The sequence below is a fragment of the Erinaceus europaeus genome, chromosome 8 (assembly GCF_950295315.1).
Source record: "Erinaceus europaeus chromosome 8, mEriEur2.1, whole genome shotgun sequence".
Lineage (NCBI taxonomy): Eukaryota > Metazoa > Chordata > Mammalia > Eulipotyphla > Erinaceidae > Erinaceus > Erinaceus europaeus.
Window position 1 is genome coordinate 123,027,076 of NC_080169.1, and position 19,736 is coordinate 123,046,811.

Consider the following 19,736-nt stretch of genomic DNA (forward strand, 5'->3'; position numbering starts at 1 on the left):
CGTTATGATCGGGCCCTCCTCCATCGGTATCGAACAGGCCATGGCCGGTGCGCCGCTATGTTCCATCGCTGGGGAGCCAGAGACGACCTGAACTGCCCCTGCGGCTCCAGACAGACTATGACCCACATAGTCAACGACTGCCACCTCTCCAGATTCAAAGGAGGTCTCGAAACTTTCCATCAGGCTCAACCTGACGCTGTGGACTGGCTACGGAAGAAGGGCAAACGCTAGAAGAAGAAGAAGCTCCCAACCCACGGGGAAGGGAGTCTCGCCGTAGCCCCGCCCACAGCTCTACGCGACACGCCCCCGAGACAGCCCCGCCCGTTCCTAACCCCGCCCCGTGGCGCCACGCCCACCGGGACAGCCCCGCCCACCACTAACCCCGCCCCCTCTCATCCCGCCCCGCCCCGCGATGCCACGCCCACCTCCACACAACGGCTTCTGCGCTTCGTGGCCCCGCCCGCACGCTCTCCATGCGTCCCCGCCCAGGCCCCGCCCCCACGCTCAACGTCCGTCCCCGCCCCCCAGGTTTTCCATTCGCTCCCGCCTGGCCCCGCCCCCAATACCGGTCTCCTGGGGGCGCGGCCGCCTCACCCGGAAAGAAAACAAACGGCGGCCGTCGCATCCGGGCACTCGGCGGCTCGCAGCTGGTGCGGCGGTGGCGCAGGTCAGCAGCCGGGCATCCCCGACCCGGGCGCGACGCCGACGCTTCTGCCGCCGGGTGGGCGCTCGCAGCGGGGCCGGGGGCGGCCGGGCCGGTGGAAGTCCGGGCGGGGGCGGGCCTGGAGGGGGCGTCCTGAGGGCGGCGGCCCGGGCGGAGGGAGGGGGGCGAGCTCGGGGGCCGGAGCGGAGGGCCGGGCCGGGCCGGGCCGGGGAGCCGGGGTGTGGAGGGTCCAGGGTGGAGGGCGGCATCTGGGGGGTCCGGGCTGAGGTCCGGCTCGGGTGCCCGGAGTCTGGGGGGGCTGGGGCCCGGGGTTTGCCGGGTCCGGGGAGGGACTCGGAGTCTGGGGCGTCCGGGGCGGGGTCCGGGGCCGGGGTTCCGTTGTGGGCGGGCCGGGGGTCCCGCGTGGAGGTTGTCTGGGCCGGCCTCGCCCCCCCCCCCCCCCCGCCCTGACACGACAGCCGGGTCTCCGGGAGCGCGGGCGGCTGCCTCCTCAGGCCCCCGGGGGCGGGGCAGACGGACAGACGCGCTGCCGGACAGTTGGCCGGTGCGGGGCTGCGGGCAGCGTGTGCGCGTCACATTCCCTCCCGAGCCCCGGAAACCCCCGGCGCAAACCGCCCCCGCACCCCCCGCCCCGCTTCCGGTCTGTGTCCGCCGCCGCGCAGGCCTGGAGACGGGCTTGCCGTTTAATTTTTTTTTTTATTTGGTTCATTTCATTTTATTATGGATATACTTATTTTTTTTTTTTAATTTTTTAAAATTATTTCTTTATTGGGGAATTAATGTTTTACACTCTAACAGTAAATACAATCGTTTGTACATGCATAACATTCCCCAGTTTCCCATTTAACAATACAACCCCCACTCTGTCATTCAGCATCCTTATTTTATTTTTTTAATATTTATTAATTCCCTTGTGTTGCCCTTATTGTTTTTACTGTTGTAGTTATGATTGTTGTTGTCGATGTTGTCGTTGTTGGACAGCACAGAGAGAAATGGAGAGAGGAGGGGAAGACAGAGAGGGGGAGAGAAAGATAGACACCTGCAGACCTGCTTCACCGCCTGGGAAGCGACTCCCCTGCAGGTGGGGAGCCGGGGCTCGAACCAGGATCCTTACGCTGGTCCTTGCGCTTTGCGCCACCTGGGCTTAACCTGCTGCGCTACCTCCCGGCTCCCACTTTTTTTCGTAAAGATTTATTTATGAGAGAGGAGAGGAGAGTGGGTGAGCAGCGGAGCACCCCTCTGGCACAGGCAATGCTGGAGATTGAATTCAGGACCTCACACTTGAGGGTCCAGTGCCTTACCCACTGTGTCACCTTTCAGGCCATTCTTTATTTTTTCTGTTTATTTTATTTATTTACTATTGGATAGAGAAAGAGAGAAACTGAGAGGGGTGGGGGAGGTAGAAAGGGAGAGAGGCAGAGAGACACCTGCAGCCCTGTTTCACCAATCTTGAAGCCTTCCCCCTGCAGGTGGGGACCAGGGGCTTGAACCCAGGCCCTTGCACACTGTAGTGTATGTGCCACCGCCTGGCCCCATTCTTTTTAAGGGCACACACACACACACACACACACACACACACCAGGAATCGAATCCAGGGCCTCGGGCATGCAGGCCCTGTCCTCCTAGACTCGGGCTCTCTCCGCAGCCCCTGTCGCACTCCCACGTGAGGAGCAGTTTCTTAGCGTCCAGAGCTCAAGTCCTCTCTTGTGGGTCCGCTGGGTTCACACCCCAGCTCAATGTGTTTCTGCCTTTCTCTTCTCTGGGCTTCCCCATCCTTCTTTCTTGCCCCGACCTGATGCATGGTTTGGGCTTCGGCAAGGGCAGCGGAGTCGGGTTCTGGGGAGGAGAGAGTTCTCCTCAATCTGCATGAAGCTGTAGACATAGTTTTGCTTTTGAGAATGTTCATTCAGGAGCCAATTGAGCCAATTGCTTTGCTGCCGGTGGACCGTTGGCCTCTGTCCTCTGTGCTGTCACCTGTGTCACCAGCAGGCGTGGGTCCTCAGCCAGGCAGTGGGGCGTGGGAGGGGCCATCACAGGGACTCGGCCTCACTGGCAGGTGCCCGAGGGTCATGGTCCCGCCTGCTCCTGTGAGCTTGAGGGAGTCACTTTACAAGCCTCGCCTGGGTCTCTGGGGCCTGAAGACTTAGTGTCCCCACAAACACTGCTGACGTGTGACTGCACACACACCACACAAAGCTCTCCGCGTCTGTCGACTTTTATTTGCCACCAGGACTATTACTCAGCCTGCGGGACCCCACCCCTCCTGGTGAGGGACAGAGAGGAGAGAGAGAACACAGTCCGCAGAGCTCCCACGCAAGCCCTCCTGTGCGGTGACCCAGGGCTCGAACGGTCTCCACACCTGGTGACATGCACTTTGCCCAGTGAACCACCAGCTGCTCCCCTCCAATCATCTATTCGCTTTTTTTTTTTTTTTAATACTTTACTGGGGGATTAATGTTTTACAGTTGACAGTAAATACAGTCGTTTGTACATCCATAACATTTCTCAGTTTTCCACATAACAATACAGCCCCCACTAGGTCCTCTGCCAGCCTGTTCCAGGACCTGTACTCTCCTCCCCCCCACCCCAGAGTTTTTACTTTGGTGTAATAGCTTTTGTCTTTTTTGTTTTGAGCCAGGGCTCAAACCCAGAGCTCCACGCACACTTCTGTCATCTGTAGGAAGACTCAGCCACCTCTCTGGCCCTGAGCATTTTAAACATTCTAGCTGGTGGCTGGCCAGTAGTACACACTCACACTTTTACCATGTGTGAGGGCCAGGGTTCAAGCCCCCAACCACCTTATGGGATGCTCTGTGAGTGATGACGCTGTACTGTGCTCTCTCTCCCTCTGCCTCAGTGTTGGGTAGTCTGCCAGCTCCCCCTGGCTTCTGCTTAACCAAGCACCGGGATGCCTGTGTAGGGATTGGCTTGATCCCACTCAAAGCTGCGGTCTATTTACATAAATCACTTTTACATTTACATAAAGCACCACCCTCCCTCCAGGGCATTGGTGGTTCAGTGATAGAATTCTCGCCTGCTCCGCCCCCTCTCCTTGTCACACCCTGATTTTCACCAGTCACTTTTCTCTCCACCCTCTCTGCGTTGCATCCTGTTCCCACCCTACTGGGCTAGTATATTTATAAGGACAAGATTGTAGTTTTTAGAGTTTAGCCTAGCTTGGTATAGATTGCGCTGCGTCCTGCATGAATAAAGAGATACTGCGTACAACCCAGCCATGAGTCCCGGGCCCTCTGTTACCCACCCGTGAAGCCAGCCCGTCGAAAACAACACCTTAGAGAGAGAGAGACCGGGAGGGTCATTTTTCTGGGAGTAGTGAAAGCCCACAGGTGTGAAGCCCCAGTGGGGGAAAAATCCAGCCAGAGAGAATTTTGATTATTAATAGCATGGTAGGGTAGTTGCGTCTTGTTTGTCTTCTCTTAGTTCAAGGAATAGTAGGTTAAAAAATTCAACAGTGCAAATGCTTTGCTACATATTAGCAACTTTCTGAAAGATGGTTTATATAAGATTCAGGCAATACATGATTGGCTTTTGTGTATATTTCAGTATACATGTAAAGCACATGGGGGCCCAGGAGGTGGCACACCTGGTTAAGCGCACACACTACAGTGCGTAAGGACTCAGGTTCAAGCCCCCAATCCTCACCTGCAGGAGGAAAGCTTCACGAGTAGTGAAGCAGGGCTACAGGTGTCTCTCTGCCTTTCTCCTTTTCTATTTTCACCTCCCCTGTTCATTTCTCTCTGTCTCTATCCAAAAGACCAAAAAAATATATATTTTTAAATATTTATCCCCCTTTCCCCCAAGTTGCTTTTGCTGTTTTATTGTTATAGTTATTGATGTCGTTGTTGTTGGATAGAACAGAGAGAAATGGAGAGGAGGGGAAGACAAGAGACGGGGGAAAAAAGACAGACACCTGCAGACTGTTTCACCGCCTGTGAAGTGACTCCCCTGCAGGTGGGGAGCCGGGGGCTCGAACCAGGATCCTGATGCGCCACGTGTGCTTAACCCACTGCGCTACCGCCCGACTCCCCCAAAATACTTAAAAATAAATAAATAGAACATATGTTTTAAAGAAGTTGAGGGCTGGATAAAAACCTTTGAATTAAAAAAAAAAAGCCTTCAAATGAATAAAAGAGGAACCTGTTTTGTCAAACACGCCAGCATGTCAGTCAGGCAAACCCCCCCCCCCCACAACCTGGGGTCGGCTGTGACTGTCACGCTGTTCTACCTTCCAGGATGGCGCAAAAGAAATACCTACAGGCAAGACTGACCCAGTTCCTGAGGGAAGACAAGATTCAGCTCTGGAAACCCCCATACACGGCGGAAAACAAGGAAGCTGGCTTGGAACTGAAGGTAGGTTCCCCTTCAGTCCCAGCTGATCAGCTGTGCTAGTCACCTCAGTACGTGGGTCTTGAACTCCCAGAAGCCACCAGAAACGGCCATGTCCTCTGTGGGCACAGCCAAGGGCTCCGAACAGGCTGGAGAGCAGTGCTCACCGGGACGCCACACTGAGTTGTCCTTGGGAAGTGTCATCTTTTTTTTTCTGCCTCCAGGGTTGTCACTGGGGCTGGGTGCCTGCACTACGAACCCACTGCTCCTGGGGGCCATTTCCCCCATTTTTGTTGCCCTTGTTGTTATTGTTGTTATTGCTGCTGTTGGGTAGGACAGAGAGACATGGAGAGAGGAGGGGAAGACAGAGAGGGGGAGAGAAAGACAGACGCCTGCAGACCTGCTTCACCGCCTGGGAAGCGACTCCCCTGCAGGTGGGGAGCCGGGGGCTCGAACCGGGATCCTTATGCCGGTCCTTGAGCTTCGCACCACGTGTACTTCACCTGCTGCGCTACCGCCTCAGAGGATATTTGGGGGGCTCCTAGGGGTATTGCACATGTGTGACGTTATTCTTCCCCCAGCCCCATGTTCAAATCTGTGTCAGGCAAAACATATCCCGAGGGTTGGTGTATCTCCCAGGCTTTTCCTGTGTGACTGTTGAAAAGCAGGAGCTTAGGGGGCCAGGTGATGACACACCTGGTTAAACTCCCATAGTAGGAAGTGCAAGGACCTGCACAGAGGATGCTTCTCCAATGGTTAATTGGGTCTTTGGGTGTCTTATCTTCCTCTCTTCCCTAGGTCCTCATTCTCTCTCTCTTTCTCTCTCTCCCCCCCTCCCTTCCTTTCTCTCTCTTTTGCTAGCTGTCCTCTGTTTTTATTAGAGCAGTGATCAGCATTATCATGGTGGTGTGGGGGATTGAACCTTGGACTTCAGAGCCTCAGGCATGAGAATCTCTTTGCATAACCATTGTGCTATCTAGCCCTGCCCCTCCTCCTCCTCTCTCAATATCTCTGTCTCTCTATTCCTATCAAGTAAAATAGAAAAAGTGTGGGAGTCGCTTGATAGGTAGCGCGCAGCGGGTTAAGCGCAGGTGGCGCAAAGCGCAAGGACCGGCATAAGGATCCCGGTTCGAGCCTCCAGCTCCCCACCTGCAGGGGAGTCGCTTCTCAGGCGGTGAAGCAGGTCTGCAGGTGTCTGTCTTTCTCTCCCCCTCTCTGTCTTCCCCTCCTCTCTCCATTTCTCTCTGTCCTATCCAACAACAACAACATCAATAACAACATTAATAACTACAACAACAATAAAAAACAATAAGGTTAACAAAGTGAAAATAAATGAATAAATATTTTTAAAAAAGGAAAAAAATGTACGTGGGGCTGGGCGGTAGTGCAGCGCCTTAAGCGCACATGGTGCAAAGCACAAGGACTGGCGCAAGGATCCCGGTTCGAGCTCTGGGCTCCCCAACTGTGTGTGTGGGGGAGTTGGTTACTTGGCAAGCGATGAAGCGGGTCTGCAGGCGTCTATCTTTTTCTCCCTCCCCCTCTCTGCCTTCCCCTTCTCTCTTGGTCTCTGTCCTATCCAACGACGGCGACGACGAACAACAAGAACAACAAAAAGGGTAAGAGCAGCCCCCAGGAGCCGTGGGTTCCTAGTGCAGGCACCGAGCCCCAGCGAGAACCCTGGAGGCAAAAAAAAAAAACAAAAGAAAGAAAGAAAGAAAAAAAAAGAAAGTGTGTCCAGGAGGTGGCACAGTGGGTAAAGCATTAGACTCTCAAGCATGAGGCCCCCGGTTCAATCTCTGGTAGCACATGTGCCAGAGTGATGTCTGGTTCTTTTCCTTTCTTCTTCTTTTTTTTTTTTGTTTTTGAAGAATTTATTTATGTATTCATGAGAAAGATAGGAGAGAAAGAACCAGACATGTACATGTGCTGCCGGGGATTGAACTCAGGACACATGCTTGAGAATCCAGTGCTTTATCCACTGCACCACCTCCCGGAGCACCCTTTTTCTCTTCTTCCTTATTAGTAAATAAGTAAAATCTTTAAGTAGAAAAGAAAAAAAGGGGGGCCATCAGGAGTGGTGGATTGATTCATCATGCTGGCACTCAGTCCCAGCCATCAAAATAAGAACAGAGATAGAAAAATTAGAAGGTCATATTAGAATGTCGTGGTCTGGGAGGTGGCACAGTGGGTCAAGCACTGGACTCTCAAGCATGAGGTCCTGAGTTCAATCCCTGGCAGCACATGTCCCAGTGTGATGTCTGGTTCTTTCTCTCTCTCCCTCCCCCCCATCTTTCTCATTAATTAATAAATAAAATCTTCAAAAAATATTTTTAAAAGTAGTGTCTTTGTCATCAACAGAGTCGGACAAGTCAGTGTCCCGTAAATTGAGTGTCTGCTAGCAGTCTCACTGTGCCCGCCCTCCCTGCTTTCCCTTGGATGATCCCAACTCTTTTACCTTTCTGTCAGGCCTGCTCTCCTTGTCTTCATCTTGTTTGCTTTTCCTCGGTTCTCTCATCCCTCGGCACCCTTCAGCTGTCGGGCCGGCCTGGACTTCGCCGTCCCAGTGTGGTTGCCACCCAGAGGGCAGTGCCCTGGGCTGTGTTTCGTCTCTTCTTACTCCTGTTCTGAGTTGGTGCCACACTGGCCTGTATTTTCTGGTTTTTCTCCCCAGGACCTTGCTAAGAAGTATTCTGACAAGCTAGACTGTTGTGAAAATGAAGTGGAGAAGATGATAGAAGAAATACGTTGCAAAGCCATAGAGCGGGGTGCTGGAAATGAGAACTATAAAACCAAGGGAATCGCTACGATCGAGGTCTTTCTGCCTCCACGGCTGGGAAAAGTAAGCGGTCCTCTCACACGGGGTCGGTACGGGCTAGGCGGAGGTGCGCCTGGCCGAGTGCAAGCCCCCCGGTCCCCACCGTGGGTGGCGGCTTGCTGAGCCGGGCTGCAGCTGTCCTTGTTCCTTGCCACCAGAGAGAGAGAGGAGGGGATGATGGCTGCACCAAATGCCAGTTATCACCCTGGTGGCAAAAGAGGAGGAGACGGGAAGGAAGCAAGGAGAAAGGGAGAGTGTGAATGCTTACTTGATTTAGTGACATCAGATTCTGTTGTTTTAATATTTATTTATTGATTCCCTTTTGGTGCCCTTGTTTTATTGTTGTAGTTATTCTTGTCGTCGTTGTTGGATAGGACAGAGAGAAATGGAGAGAGGAGGGGAAGACAGAGAGGGGGAGAGAAAGACAGATACCTGCAGACCTGCTTCACCGCCTGTGAAGCGACTCCCCTGCAGGTGGGGAGCCGGGGGCTCGAACCGGGATCCTTACGCTGGTCCTTGCGCTTCATGCAAGGATAAGACAGAGAGCAATGGAGAGAGGAGGGGAAGACAGAGTGGGGGAGAGAAAGACAGACACCTGCAGACCTGCTTCACCGCCGGGGGCTCGAACCAGGTTCTTCATGCTGGTCCTTGCATTTTGCACCATCTGCGCTTAACCCGCTGCGCTACTGCCTGGCTCCTGGAAGAGGATTTTTTTGACAAGGGGGCAGCTTTCCACAGAACCATGAGCTGTGGCCCCTCCTTCCTTTGTCTGAGTTTACTCACAGGCAGAAACAGTGAGGGGTGAGAGTCCTGCGGAGGGGTGGGGGTGGGGATGGGACTCTGGACACCATGGAGCTGTCCCATCTGGTGCTGGGGCTCAAACCCAGGGCCTCACACATAGTGAAGCCTGCGCTCTACCTGCTGAGCTGTCTCTGGCCTGGCGTTCGTGTCTCCATCACTTGGAAGCAGCCCGCCTGCTTGCACAGACAGTCATGGAGACCGGCTCCTCTGACCTGACCTCCTCCCGCACAGGACAGAAAGAACCTTCTGGAGACTCGGCTGCACATCACCGGCAGAGAGCTGAGGTCCAGGTGTGTGACTGGGTCCCCCACCCCACCCCAACCAGGCCTGTGGGACGGGATGCGCACCCCACACGGGACAAGGTGGAGGCCTCAGCTGCCCCCCCCACCCCCCCGCGCATTCCTTCACTTCCCCGAGCAGAGCCACGAGTCCCCTTGACTCGGCAAATCCACAGGGATTCCTCTGATGCAGGACCGTCGCAGCCGTGATCAGAACCTGTGTGGTCGTGGAGGGTGACGCAGGGTTCTGAGTTACTAGTCATTTGTACTGGTCGTGATTTATTTATTTTTCCCTCCTTGTTTTGTCAATATTTCTTTTTAAAAATTTTTTATTATCTTTATTTGTTTATAGGGTAGAGACAGCCAGATATCAAGAGGGAAGAGGAAGATAGAGACAGCCAGATATCAAGAGGGAAGAGGAAGATAGAGACAGCCAGATATCAAGAGGGAAGAGGAAGATAGAATGGGAGAGAGATAGCCCTGTTGTACCACTCTCACAGCTTTCCCCCTGCAGGTGGGAACCGGGGGCTCGAACCAGGAACCTTTCATGCCGTACCATGTGCGCTCAACCAGGTGCGCCACCACCTGGCCCCTGGTCGTGATTTACTTCATAACTATGTGTTTAGTGTAGGGTAGGGTAGAACTCTGGTAACAGTTAACAAAGCGTCGTCATCAAAGGGAAGGTTACGGACTCAGTCGCTCAGTTTGCACTGGTGTGTTTTACAGAATAGCTGAAACCTTTGGATTTCAAGAGAACTATATCAAAATTGTCATAAATAAGAAACAGCTTCAGCTGGGTAAGTCATGGAGAAGGTTTCACTCTCTTCATTGTGAAGCACCCAACATCTTTTCTGCACAGACCATTCAGTGTGGATGGCTTTAGAGTAAATGAAACTGAAAGTACGAAACACTGGGACAGGCTGGTGGCACCTTGTAGGGTGCACCTGTCACCATGCACAAGGTTCAAGCCCCCAGTCCCTACCTGCAGGGGAGGAGCTTCCCACACTGAAGCAGGGCTGCAGATGTCTCCCTTTCTCTCCCCTTCTGCCATATATATTACAGTATTACATGTCAACATGTCAGGGAGACCAACCTAGGAATCCCACTAGGAAATCGAGGAGACTGGAGCCAGGAAGGAATGAAGGAGAAAGGAATCTTTATTTGTGCAGGCCGAGAGCCCTAATCATTCTGGAAACTTTCGGCCAGGGACGAAGCTTCACCGCCCCTTACCTCCCAGTCTGGCTGGGAGGAAGCCAGCTTTGGGCTTACAGAAGCAGATACTGGCATGTTAGGTTCCGACCCAGTTTGCTTGCCCTCCCCTCAGCAAAGAGGAAGCAAGTTTTATAGAAGCTAAAACGGTTAGTTTTCTCTTTAGCTCTCCCCATGCCCAGCCCTTAGCTGCTCAATACATAGACAGTCCCTCTGATGCTCTCAAGGCCTCGGCTACGTGTAAAGCTGAAGCTGCGGCTACTCTGTGGTGAGCTCATCCCGTTCCTTCTTGCCTTCCTGCCCCCTCTGTTCAGCTCTCCTTGTCTCCTTTTCTCTTTCTTTCTTTTTAAAGATTCTATTCATTTATTCATGAAGATAGGAGAGAGAGAGAGAGAGAGAGAGAGAGAAAGAACCAGACATCACTCTGGTACATGTGCTGCTGGGGATTGAACTCTGGACCTCATGCTTGAGAGTCCAGTGCTTTACCCACTGCGCCACCTCCCGGACCACTCGTTTTTCTCTTTCCATTCAACTTAACACATCTATCCATCTTGTCCAACTTTCCCTGACAAACGGGTTTGAATCTGTATCATTCCCACCACCAGAGTCCCCTTTCTGTTTTAATTTCTCTATGTCTCTTATCAACAAAAGAGAGGAAATAATTGGCCACCAAGAGTGATAGAGTTCAGATGCAGGTGCTGCGCCAAAATAATTGATGAGTAAATTAATTAAAGGGAGTGTGAGGCAGCCTCCCTTAGTGAAGGTGTTTCTCCTAAGAAGGTGGGGTGCTGAGTGTTGGAGGGGCTGGAGCTGCACGGGGCTGATGGACCTGCCCCCAGGGCTCACAGCGGTGCGGGCAGCACTGCCGCCTGGTCGGTTTCCAGTGGGCTCGGGGCCCAGAGGGGCAGCTTCCCACCCAGCTGGGCTGCCCGTCCAGCACCCTCCGGCCGGCCGGGTCCCTCTGGCCTTTCCCCGTGTCTGTCTGCTTTGCTGTTTGAGGACCGTCCATCTTCCCCTTGCTGTTGTGTTCCTGGGCCACTGGGCTCGTCTCCATCTCTGTTCATTCCCTCTGTCTGGGTTCTCCCCTCTGTCCAGAGCCCCCTCTCCCTTGTGCAGCCTGTTTCTTCCAGTCCCCATGCTGGTTCTGCACGCTGATCGGGGCCTTCGTCTGTGCCTCCCACACCCGAGGGCTTGTTCTGGGCAGGAACTATGGGGTTTTTATTACTGTGGTTTTGCTTTCCCTCCCTCCCTTCCTTTCCTTTCTTTCTTGACATTTACAAGAGAGAGAAAACAAACCAGAGCATTTCTGGCACGTGCAGTGCTGGGGCTGGAACCCAGGGCCCCATGCTCGAGAGCCCGTTGCTTGAGCCCCTGCGCCCCTCCCAGGCCGGGTGACTTCCTTCCCCGATGCTGCAGTTGACACAGGAGCTGAGCTGGGCCCGCAAGCCTGAGGTCCCGAGCTTGGTCCCCGGCACCGCGTGTGCCAGAGCTGCTCTGATCCCGGCCACTCTCAGGGCGGGGCAGGCACGGTCGGTCGGTCGGTCGGCCCGGGGCTCCCCAGATCACACCCTGCTCTCCCCGTGGCGCTTCCTGGTCTCTGCCCTTCCGCCCCCACCTTCAGAGGAGAGGGAGATGAGGCGGGGTCCTCTGCTGGGGGCTCCCTGTAATGGGCCGTGGCTTCCAGGGGAGACCCTGCAAGGCCAAGGTGTCACGCACAACGTGAAGGCCATGGTGCTGGAGCTGAAGCAGTCTGAGGAGGACGCCAGGAGGGCCTTCCAGGTGGAGGAGGAGGAGCAGAGCGAGGCCGAGCAGAAGGAGCGGCGCATTCAGAGGACCAAGCGGGGACTGGAGATCCTGGCCGAGAGAGGTACCCCACCCGGAAGGGGGCGGCACTGCCCGGGTCCCCCCGCCTCCGGCCCCCACCTCACCTGTCAGATGTCACCGTGCGGTGGGACCCCGGATTGACCTGCTTCCTCCCGGTGCCGCCGCAGCCGAGATGGTGGTGGACCCAGAAACCACTCTGTACTTGGACATAGCGAACCAGACGGGTCGGTCCCTCAAGATCCCCCCGGCGGAGAAGAAGGTGAGTGGGCCGGACTGGGACCCCTAGCAGCCCGTGGGCAGGGTGCGGGCAGGGACCCTGGGAGCCCACCAGCTGGGGGAGCGGTGCGGGCTGCCGCTTCCTACGGCCCCAGGCAGAGCACACGCACGGCTTCCCGTGGCTCCCCCACTGCAAAGGGGGGCTGGGCTGGGGGGAGGGAGGGAGAAGCCTGGGTGGTTCTGTCGCCCCACAGCCCCGCCCTCACCCAGTCGGGAGCTGGAACTGGGGGACCTCAGAGCCACGGGCATTAGAATCTGTCGGCGTGACCCTTAGGCCGCCCCCTTCCCCCAAATATTTTATTTGTTTATTTTCCCTTTTGTTACCCTTGTTGTTTTTGCATTGTTGTTGTTGTTGTTATTGATGTCGTTGTTGTTGGACAGGACAGAGAGAAGTGGAGAGAGGAGGGGAAGACAGAGAGGGGGAGAGAAAGACAGACACCTGCAGACCTGCTTCACCGCCTGTGAAATGACTCCCCTGCAGGTGGGGAGCCGGGGGCTTGAACTGGGATCCTTACACCGGTCCTTGCGCTTTGTGCCACGTGCACTTAACCCGCTGCACTACCGCCCGACTCCCAAGTGAAGTCTTAGTACTCGGACTTTGTAGCTGTCACAGACTGGTGTGTGTGTGTGTGTGTGTGAGTGTGTGTGTGTGTGTGTGTGTGTGTGTGTGAATGTGTGTGTGTGTTTTTGAGTGTGTGTGTGTGTGTGTGAGAGTGTGAGTGTGTGTGTGAGAGAGTGTGTGTATGAGTGAGTGAGTGTGAGTGTGTGAGTGTGTGTGTGTGTGTGTGTGTGATTGTGTGTGTGTGAGTGTGTGTGTGTGAGTGTGTGTGAGTGTGTGAATGTGTGTGTTTTTGAGTGTGTGAGTGTGTGTGTGAGTGTGTGTGAGTGTGTGTGTATGAGTGACTGTGTGAGTGTGTGTGTGTGAGAGAGTGTGTGTGTGTGTGTGAGTGTGTGTGTGTGTGTGAGAGAGAGTGTGTGTGTGTGAGTGTGAGAGTGTGAGTGTGTGTGTGAGTGTGTGTGTGTGTGAGTGTGTGTGTCTGTGAATGTGTGTGTGTGAATGTGTGTGTGTGTGAGAGTGTGTGTATGAGTGAGTGTGTGTGTGTGTGTGTGTGTGTGTGAGTGAGTGAGTGTGTGTGTTTGGTATCTGCCTGCGCCGCCACGTTCAATGATGACTTTCAGGTTGTGGTGTTAGGAAACCACCAAGGTGGGATGTTTCTTTGCTTCTTTTCAATATTTATTTATTCAGGAGAAAGACAGGAAGAGAGAGAGAGGGCAGGGGTAGACAGCATAAGGTTATGCAAAGAGACTCTCATGCCTGAGGCTCCAAAGTCCCAGATTCAATCCCCCGCACCGCTATAAGCCAGAGCTGAGCAGTGCTCTGGTAATTAATATAATAATAATAATAATGATGAAGAAAAGAGAGAAAGAACCCGACATCATTCTGGCACATGCGCTGCTGCGGATTGAACGTGGGACCTCCTGCTTGAGATTCCCTTGTTCTGTCCACTGCGCCACCTCCCAAGCCACCAAGGTTGGATTCCCTGTTAATGTGAATCTAGAAATATTAAAGAATCTCCTATCTTTTTTTTTTTTTTTTTGCCATCAGTATTGTTGCTGGAGCTCTGTGCCCCTCCTCCTGGAAGCCACTGATCCTTACTTTTTCCCCCTGTCCCTCTCTCCCCCTCACCTCATTTGATAGGACAGATAGAAATTGAGAAGGCAGAGAAAGAGGGAGAGAGGCGCCTGCAGCCCTGCTCACTGCTCACGAAATTTGCCCCCTGCAGGCGGGGAGCAGGGCCTGAAGCCAGGCCCCTGTGTTAGGCGACCCGAGACTCAGATCCAGGCCGCTCAGCGTCAACCAGAAGTAAAGGGCGAGTGTCCTGGCTGGTCATGCCGGGTGCTTTCACTGAGCGAGCGATTGGTCTGTTGAAGGAAAACAAATCTTTGTATTCTGCTTTGTGAAAGAGAATAGTTATTTGGGGGGCCCGGGCAGTATGGCAGCGGGTTAAGCGTACTTGGCGCGAAGCTCAAGGACCAGCGTAAGGATCCCGGTTTGAGCCCCTGCACGGGGTCGCTTCACAAGCGGTGAAGCAGGTCTGCCGGTGTCTGTCTTCCCCTCCTCTCCCGATTTCTCTGTCCTGTACAACAATGACAACAATGATGACAACAAAGATAAACAACAAGGGCAACAAAAAGGAAAACATGGCCGCCAGGAGCAGTGGATTCGTGGTGCAGGCACCAAGCCCAGCAATAACCCTGGGGGCAAAATAAATAAATAAAAAAGTAAGAATTTGATAGAGATGGAAGTTGGGGGGGGTAGAGAGACACCTGCAGCCCTGCTTCACCCCTCCTGCAGGTGGGCACCAGGGCTCGAACCCGGGTCCTTGTGCGCTGCAGGGTGTGTCAGCTGGGTGAGGCACCTCCTGGCCCAGCCGCATCCTCCTGGTGCTGACTGACTTCAGCCTCCGCTGCCTCAGTGTTGGTTTGCTTTCGGCCTGCGCTCCTGTGACCACTGTCACCCTGTCCCTGCAGGCCCTGATGCTGGCCATGGGCTACCACGAGAAGGGCCGGGCGTTCCTGAAGAGGAGGGAGTACGGGATCGCCTTGCCGTGCCTGCTGGACGCCGACAAGTATTTCTGGTAGGCGGGCGCCCAAGTGGAGGGGCTGTCTCCCCCCAGACTCAGCTCTGACTGCGGGCTTCAGGCCCACCCTGGGCCTGGCTACTGCCAGGGGTGGTGCCACCCCCACCACCCTCCCCCGTCGTGCTTGCTCTTCGTGTCACCTGTCTCCTCTGTCACCTCTCTCTCCTGGTGTGTCATCTCAGCTCCCCGCCATCAGCAGCTCCGTACCCTGGGGCTGCAGTGTAGACCGCTTCTCCCGGTCTGTGGTGTGGACTAGACCGGGGGTTCCCCAGACCCGACTCTCCCGGTCTGTGGTGTGGACTGGGCCGGGGGTTCCCCAGACCCGACTCTCCTGGTCTGTGGTGTGGACTGGGCCGGGGGTTCCCCAGACCCGACTCTCCCGGTCTGTGGTGTGGACTGGGCCGGGGGTTCCCCAGACCCGACTCTCGGGCCTCCTGTCACACCACACCCCTTGTGTGCCGTCCCCCAATCGGTGTCATTGTTCAGGTGAATTGGTTCACTGCACTCTCCTTCCTCTCCTACATGGGGTACCCCAGCTCACCCCCCCACACCCCCACCCCAGCACCATCTCTTGGCTTCTGTGTTCCTGGTGGGGCTGTATCGTCCTTCCTCAGCTGTCTGTCTGTCTGTCCTGAGGGACAGTCACACAGAGACAGACAGAATCCATGCTGCTCCTTTCTCCTGATCTCGTTCTCAGAACGAACAGATCGCTTCTCTCACATCAGAAGAGTTTCCTGTCCATTTGCTGTTTGTTTTTATTTTTTTCATCTTTTTATAGAGAAATTGAGGGGAGGAGAGAGGGACAAAGACAGACGTCTGCAGTCCTGATTCACTGCTCATGAAGCTTCCTCCCTGCAGGCTGAGGCCAAGGGCTCAGGCCCCGGTCTTTGGGTATGGTGATGTGCTCAACCAGCTGTGCCACCACCCAGCCTCCTTGGGCGTTGAAGGCCACTGAGCGCTCAGGGCCTCTGTGTCTTCACAGGGGAGCTGGGCCGGCAGGTAGACCCTGCCTCCTTCCCTGCCCAACCCCAACCCCCACCTTCTGCACCCCAAAAAGGACTTTGGTCCATACTCCCAGGGGGAGATCTTAAGGGAACATGACCAGAGGGCTCTGAACTCCAAGTCTACCAGGGCCTGAAGCGTCTGTCACCAGGACTCTTGTTTTTATACCACGTCTGAAAGGGGGGCAAATCTGGAAACCACCAGAGGAAGCCAGGGGCTGTTCTTTTATCTGAGAGAGGGAGGAGAGGAAAAAGGAAGGACGCTCGCTCGCTCGCTCGGGAGTAGTGACAGGTGTCGGGTGACTTAGACGGCAGGGCCACTCAATGAACAAAAGCAGGCAGCGGAGACCCTGGAGAACCGCTGCGGCTTCCAGTGGAGGGTGGGGACACAGGCTCTGGTGACTGCACGGATCACTCATCAAAATGAGCGAGATCGTAAAGAAAGCAAGGGAAGACAGCACACCGCCAGTTTCCCCTGGCTGAGGCCCCAGGACCTTCAGGGAGGGGGGAACCGTCGCTTGCAGCCGAGGAGGCCTGTTCCCTAGGCCCTGTGTCTGTCTGTCCGTCCGTCCGTCCGTCCGTCCGTCCCAGGGCCGAGGGTGTTGCGACCGCCTCCCGTCTCGGGTGCTCGCCGGGCCCACAGTCCCCGCTGCTCCCCCAGCCAGTGCTGCCATGAGCTGCTGGACACGGTGGACAACTACGCAGTGCTGCAGCTGGACATCGTGTGGTGCTACCTGCGGCTGGAGCAGCTCGAGTGTCTGGACGACGCCGAGAGGAAGCTGAGCCTGGCGCAGACCTGCTTCCGCACCTGCTACGGCGAGAACCACCAGCGCCTGGTGCACATCAAGGTGCTGGGCTCGTGGGCCTCAGCGGCCGGCCCCGAAGGGGCTGCTTCCAAGGTGGGCGGGGCCGGGCGGCGGCTCCATCTCTGTCTCTCCCTCTCCCTCCCTCCCCGTCTCCCGGCAGGGCAACTGCGGGAAGGAGAAGGTGCTGTTCCTCCGGCTGTACCTGCTGCAGGGCATCCGCAACTTCCACAGCGGCCATGGCGAGGAGGCGCGCGACTGTCTGCACAAGGTGCCGCCCCTGCCGCCCTGTCCCCACGCTGTCCCCGCGCTCTGGTGCCCGGGGGCCTGGGCAGCACTGACTGGACTCCCTGTGACAGGCTGAGGGGGCGGAAGGGGAGCGGGGCACCCGGTGGGCACCCACCTGACACCATGCCAGCACCCGGAGCTCTGCCGTCACCCTGTCCGGGCGCCCTGAGTCCTCTGGGCCTGCCCCCGGGTGCATGGGTCAGGCTGGGGATCTACCCCCCACCCCCCCAGGCCCGGCAGCTCTTCCGAGAGCTCTCCATCGACCCAGTCAGACTGGGGATCTATCGTCTCCCCTCTCCCCCAGGCCCGGCAGCTCTTCCGAGAGCTCTCCATCGACCCCGCCAAGGTGCACAGCCTGCTGCAGCTGGGCTTCACGGCACAGGAAGCACGGCTCGGCCTCAGGGCGTGCGAGGGTGACGTGGACCACGCGGCCGCCCACATCACCAGCCGCAGAGAGGTGCCCGGGGCGCGGGGCCGGGGATGTGGCTTGGCCTGAGAGCAGGGGCGAGGGGGGTCGGGGAAGTCGGGGAACCCGGCCAACTAGTGACTCGGGTTCAAGAGCCGCTTTCAGGGAACTGGGTGCTCCCTGGCTGTCCATGCTCGGACCCCGGGTGGGCACAGGAAAGGCGGGGCTCCCCCGCCCCTGACCCCGCAGCCCCCCACCCCCACCGCAGGAGCTGGCGCAGATTCGCAAGGAGGAGAAGGAGAAGAAGCGGCGGCGCCTGGAGAGCATCAGCCAGCTGCGGGGGGTTGGCTGCTCTGCGGCCGCGGCCAGGGCGGCGCTGCACCAGGCGGGCGGGAGCCTGGAACAGGCCTTCAAGGTGCCCCGCCAGCCCCCACGCCCCTCCTCACCCCACACCAGGCCCCTCACTCCCCACACACACGGGGGCTCACAGCCTCAGCCAGGCCCCCACCCCCCACAGGACTCATGGACTGGGGGCCCCCGTGTCTCCCCAGATTCTTCTCAGCAACCCCGCCCTGTGGGGGCTGAATGACCCACGCAGCGACCACAACCTGGAGAGCCCGTCCCAGGAGAGTGTCGACCAGGTGCACCCTTGGGCCCCGCGGCAGGGGTGGGGGTCCTCACGCGGAGATGAGACGCGCCCCAGGGCGCAGAGAGAGTAGCTGCTCATACAAGGTGGGGACACACAGCACACCCCGAGCCGGTACAGTATCAGGTGTGTGTCCGTCCCTCCCCGGCTTCCGGGAGTGTTTAAGGCACAGGGATGGGTGGTCACTCGCCACACAGACACAGCTCAGGAGACGTGTTGTGTCTAAGGGGGAAACAACAGCGTGAGGGAGCTTAAGGCTGCTGCTGTCTGAATGGCACTACGTCAGGCACGTTCCTTTGACGCCATGAGACGCCGAGTCCATTCCCATCACCCCAGGCACCGTCTCCAGACCCCAGAGTGACAGTGATGGTGACGGTGCGGCCGTGCCACCACTGCTCCCCGTGGGCGGGCAGTGTCTCTAGACCCCCGAGATTCCCTTTCAAAGAAACCAGAACTCCGCTTGGTGCTCTGCGGTGCTGGGGCTCGAACCCAGGGCCGGCGGCAGTGCTGCCGGCCAGTGACACCCTCCCCACTCGCCCCCGCAGCTGGTGTACATGGGCTTCGAGGCGCCGGCGGCCGAGGCGGCGCTCAGGTTCTTCCGCGGCAACGTGCAGCTGGCGGCCCAGACGCTGGTGCTGAGCGGAGGCAGCCTGCCCCCCGGCCTGCAGCCCGCGGCCGCCTCCCCGTCGCCATCTCCCTCCCCGTCGCCATCCCCCTCGCCCTCCACGTCGCCCACCGATTCCGCAGGTGCGTCTGGGCCGCACCCCGGGGTGCGGGGAGCCGGGAGCCAGGCCGGGCGTCTTCACCTGAGCCCACGCGGACCCTCCCTCCCGCCAGGCACCCCCAGCACCTCGACAGACGAGGACATGGAGACGGAGGCCGTGAACGAGATCCTGGAGGACATCCCGGAGCACGAGGAGGACTACCTGGACTCCACGCTGGAGGACGAGGAGCTGCTCATCGCCGAGTACCTGTCCTACGTGGACGGGCTGCGCACGGCGGCCCGGAGCGCCTGAGGCCCAGACTCTGCTCCCACCGCCGCCTCCTGTCCTGGGGGGGGGGCGGGAGGCTCCCGCCCGGCTCGGCCCCGCGGGCCGTCGCCCCCCACTCTGGCCCCCCACGCCCCCGCTTTCCGGGTTCCCGCTCGAGACTCAGTGTGCCTGGTGCTTGGCAGTGAAAATAAAGCCTCACCCTCCCCAGGCCTTTGCCTCAGGTCTCCAGGGGGAGGGGAGGGGGCTGAGCGCCACGTGGGGTCCCAGCTGTGCCATCCGCAGGACCCGTCACACAGTGCCCGCCCTCTGTCACGGCGTCTGCTCCCCGCCTGGGAGGGTGTGCCGGTGACGGAGGGCGGAGGGCGACGGGCTGCCCGCGGCCTCGGGCCCTGAGCACACAGCCCGCGGGAGCCTGCGGCCACAGCCCCTCGCCTTTTCTCTGAATTTCCTCCAGACTCTTGGCAGGGCTGGGGCTGATGACCTTTCTCACTCTCCCTTTTCTTTCTTTCTGACAGAAACAGAAATTGAGCTGGAAAGGGACATAGGGAGCGAGACAGAGACACCTGCAGCACCGTTCCACTGCTCATGTGGGCCAGCGGCTTGAACCCGGGTCCTTGCTCATGGTAGTGGGTGTGCTCAGTGAAACAAGTAGCTCACTGGGTAGGGCAGTCACCTCACCTGTTAGGCCCTGGATTCAAACCCAGACACCACACAGCACTGGGGGAGGCTGCCCTGATGGTGGCT

The 19,736-nt window shown here is 57.1% G+C and overlaps 1 protein-coding gene across 3 annotated transcripts; it reads left to right on the plus strand.

Moving 5' to 3' along the window:
* Nucleotides 1-560: 560 nt before the first annotated feature.
* NUB1 (negative regulator of ubiquitin like proteins 1) lies at nucleotides 561-19,201 on the plus strand. 3 transcript variants are annotated; one of them, XM_016193680.2, is made up of 15 exons: nucleotides 561-667; nucleotides 4,918-5,035; nucleotides 7,683-7,850; nucleotides 8,859-8,917; nucleotides 9,632-9,702; nucleotides 11,799-11,981; nucleotides 12,106-12,197; nucleotides 14,747-14,853; nucleotides 16,519-16,705; nucleotides 16,824-16,931; nucleotides 17,253-17,405; nucleotides 17,623-17,769; nucleotides 17,906-17,995; nucleotides 18,546-18,747; nucleotides 18,838-19,201. In XM_016193680.2, the coding sequence occupies exons 2-15, from the start codon at nucleotides 4,919-4,921 to the stop codon at nucleotides 19,014-19,016; spliced, it is 1,863 nt and encodes a 620-aa protein (XP_016049166.1). In that variant the 5' UTR covers nucleotides 561-667; nucleotide 4,918; the 3' UTR covers nucleotides 19,017-19,201. The 3 variants fall into 3 exon arrangements, with proteins under 3 accessions (XP_016049166.1, XP_060052817.1, XP_060052816.1); XM_060196834.1 differs by having other exon boundaries at nucleotides 637-721; XM_060196833.1 differs by lacking the exons at nucleotides 561-667; nucleotides 4,918-5,035; nucleotides 7,683-7,850; nucleotides 8,859-8,917; nucleotides 9,632-9,702 and adding an exon at nucleotides 11,507-11,650 and having other exon boundaries at nucleotides 11,753-11,981.
* Nucleotides 19,202-19,736: the final 535 nt, after the last annotated feature.

Coding starts and splice junctions, on each gene's coding strand:
- NUB1 (XM_016193680.2), top strand. CDS start 4,919: ATGGCGCAAAAGAAATACCTACAGGCAAGACTGACCCAGTTCCTGAGG. Junction 7,851..8,858: donor TGCCTCCACGGCTGGGAAAA/GTAAGCGGTCCT, acceptor CCTCCCGCACAG/GACAGAAAGAACCTTCTGGA. Junction 17,996..18,545: donor CCCAGGAGAGTGTCGACCAG/GTGCACCCTTGG, acceptor TCGCCCCCGCAG/CTGGTGTACATGGGCTTCGA.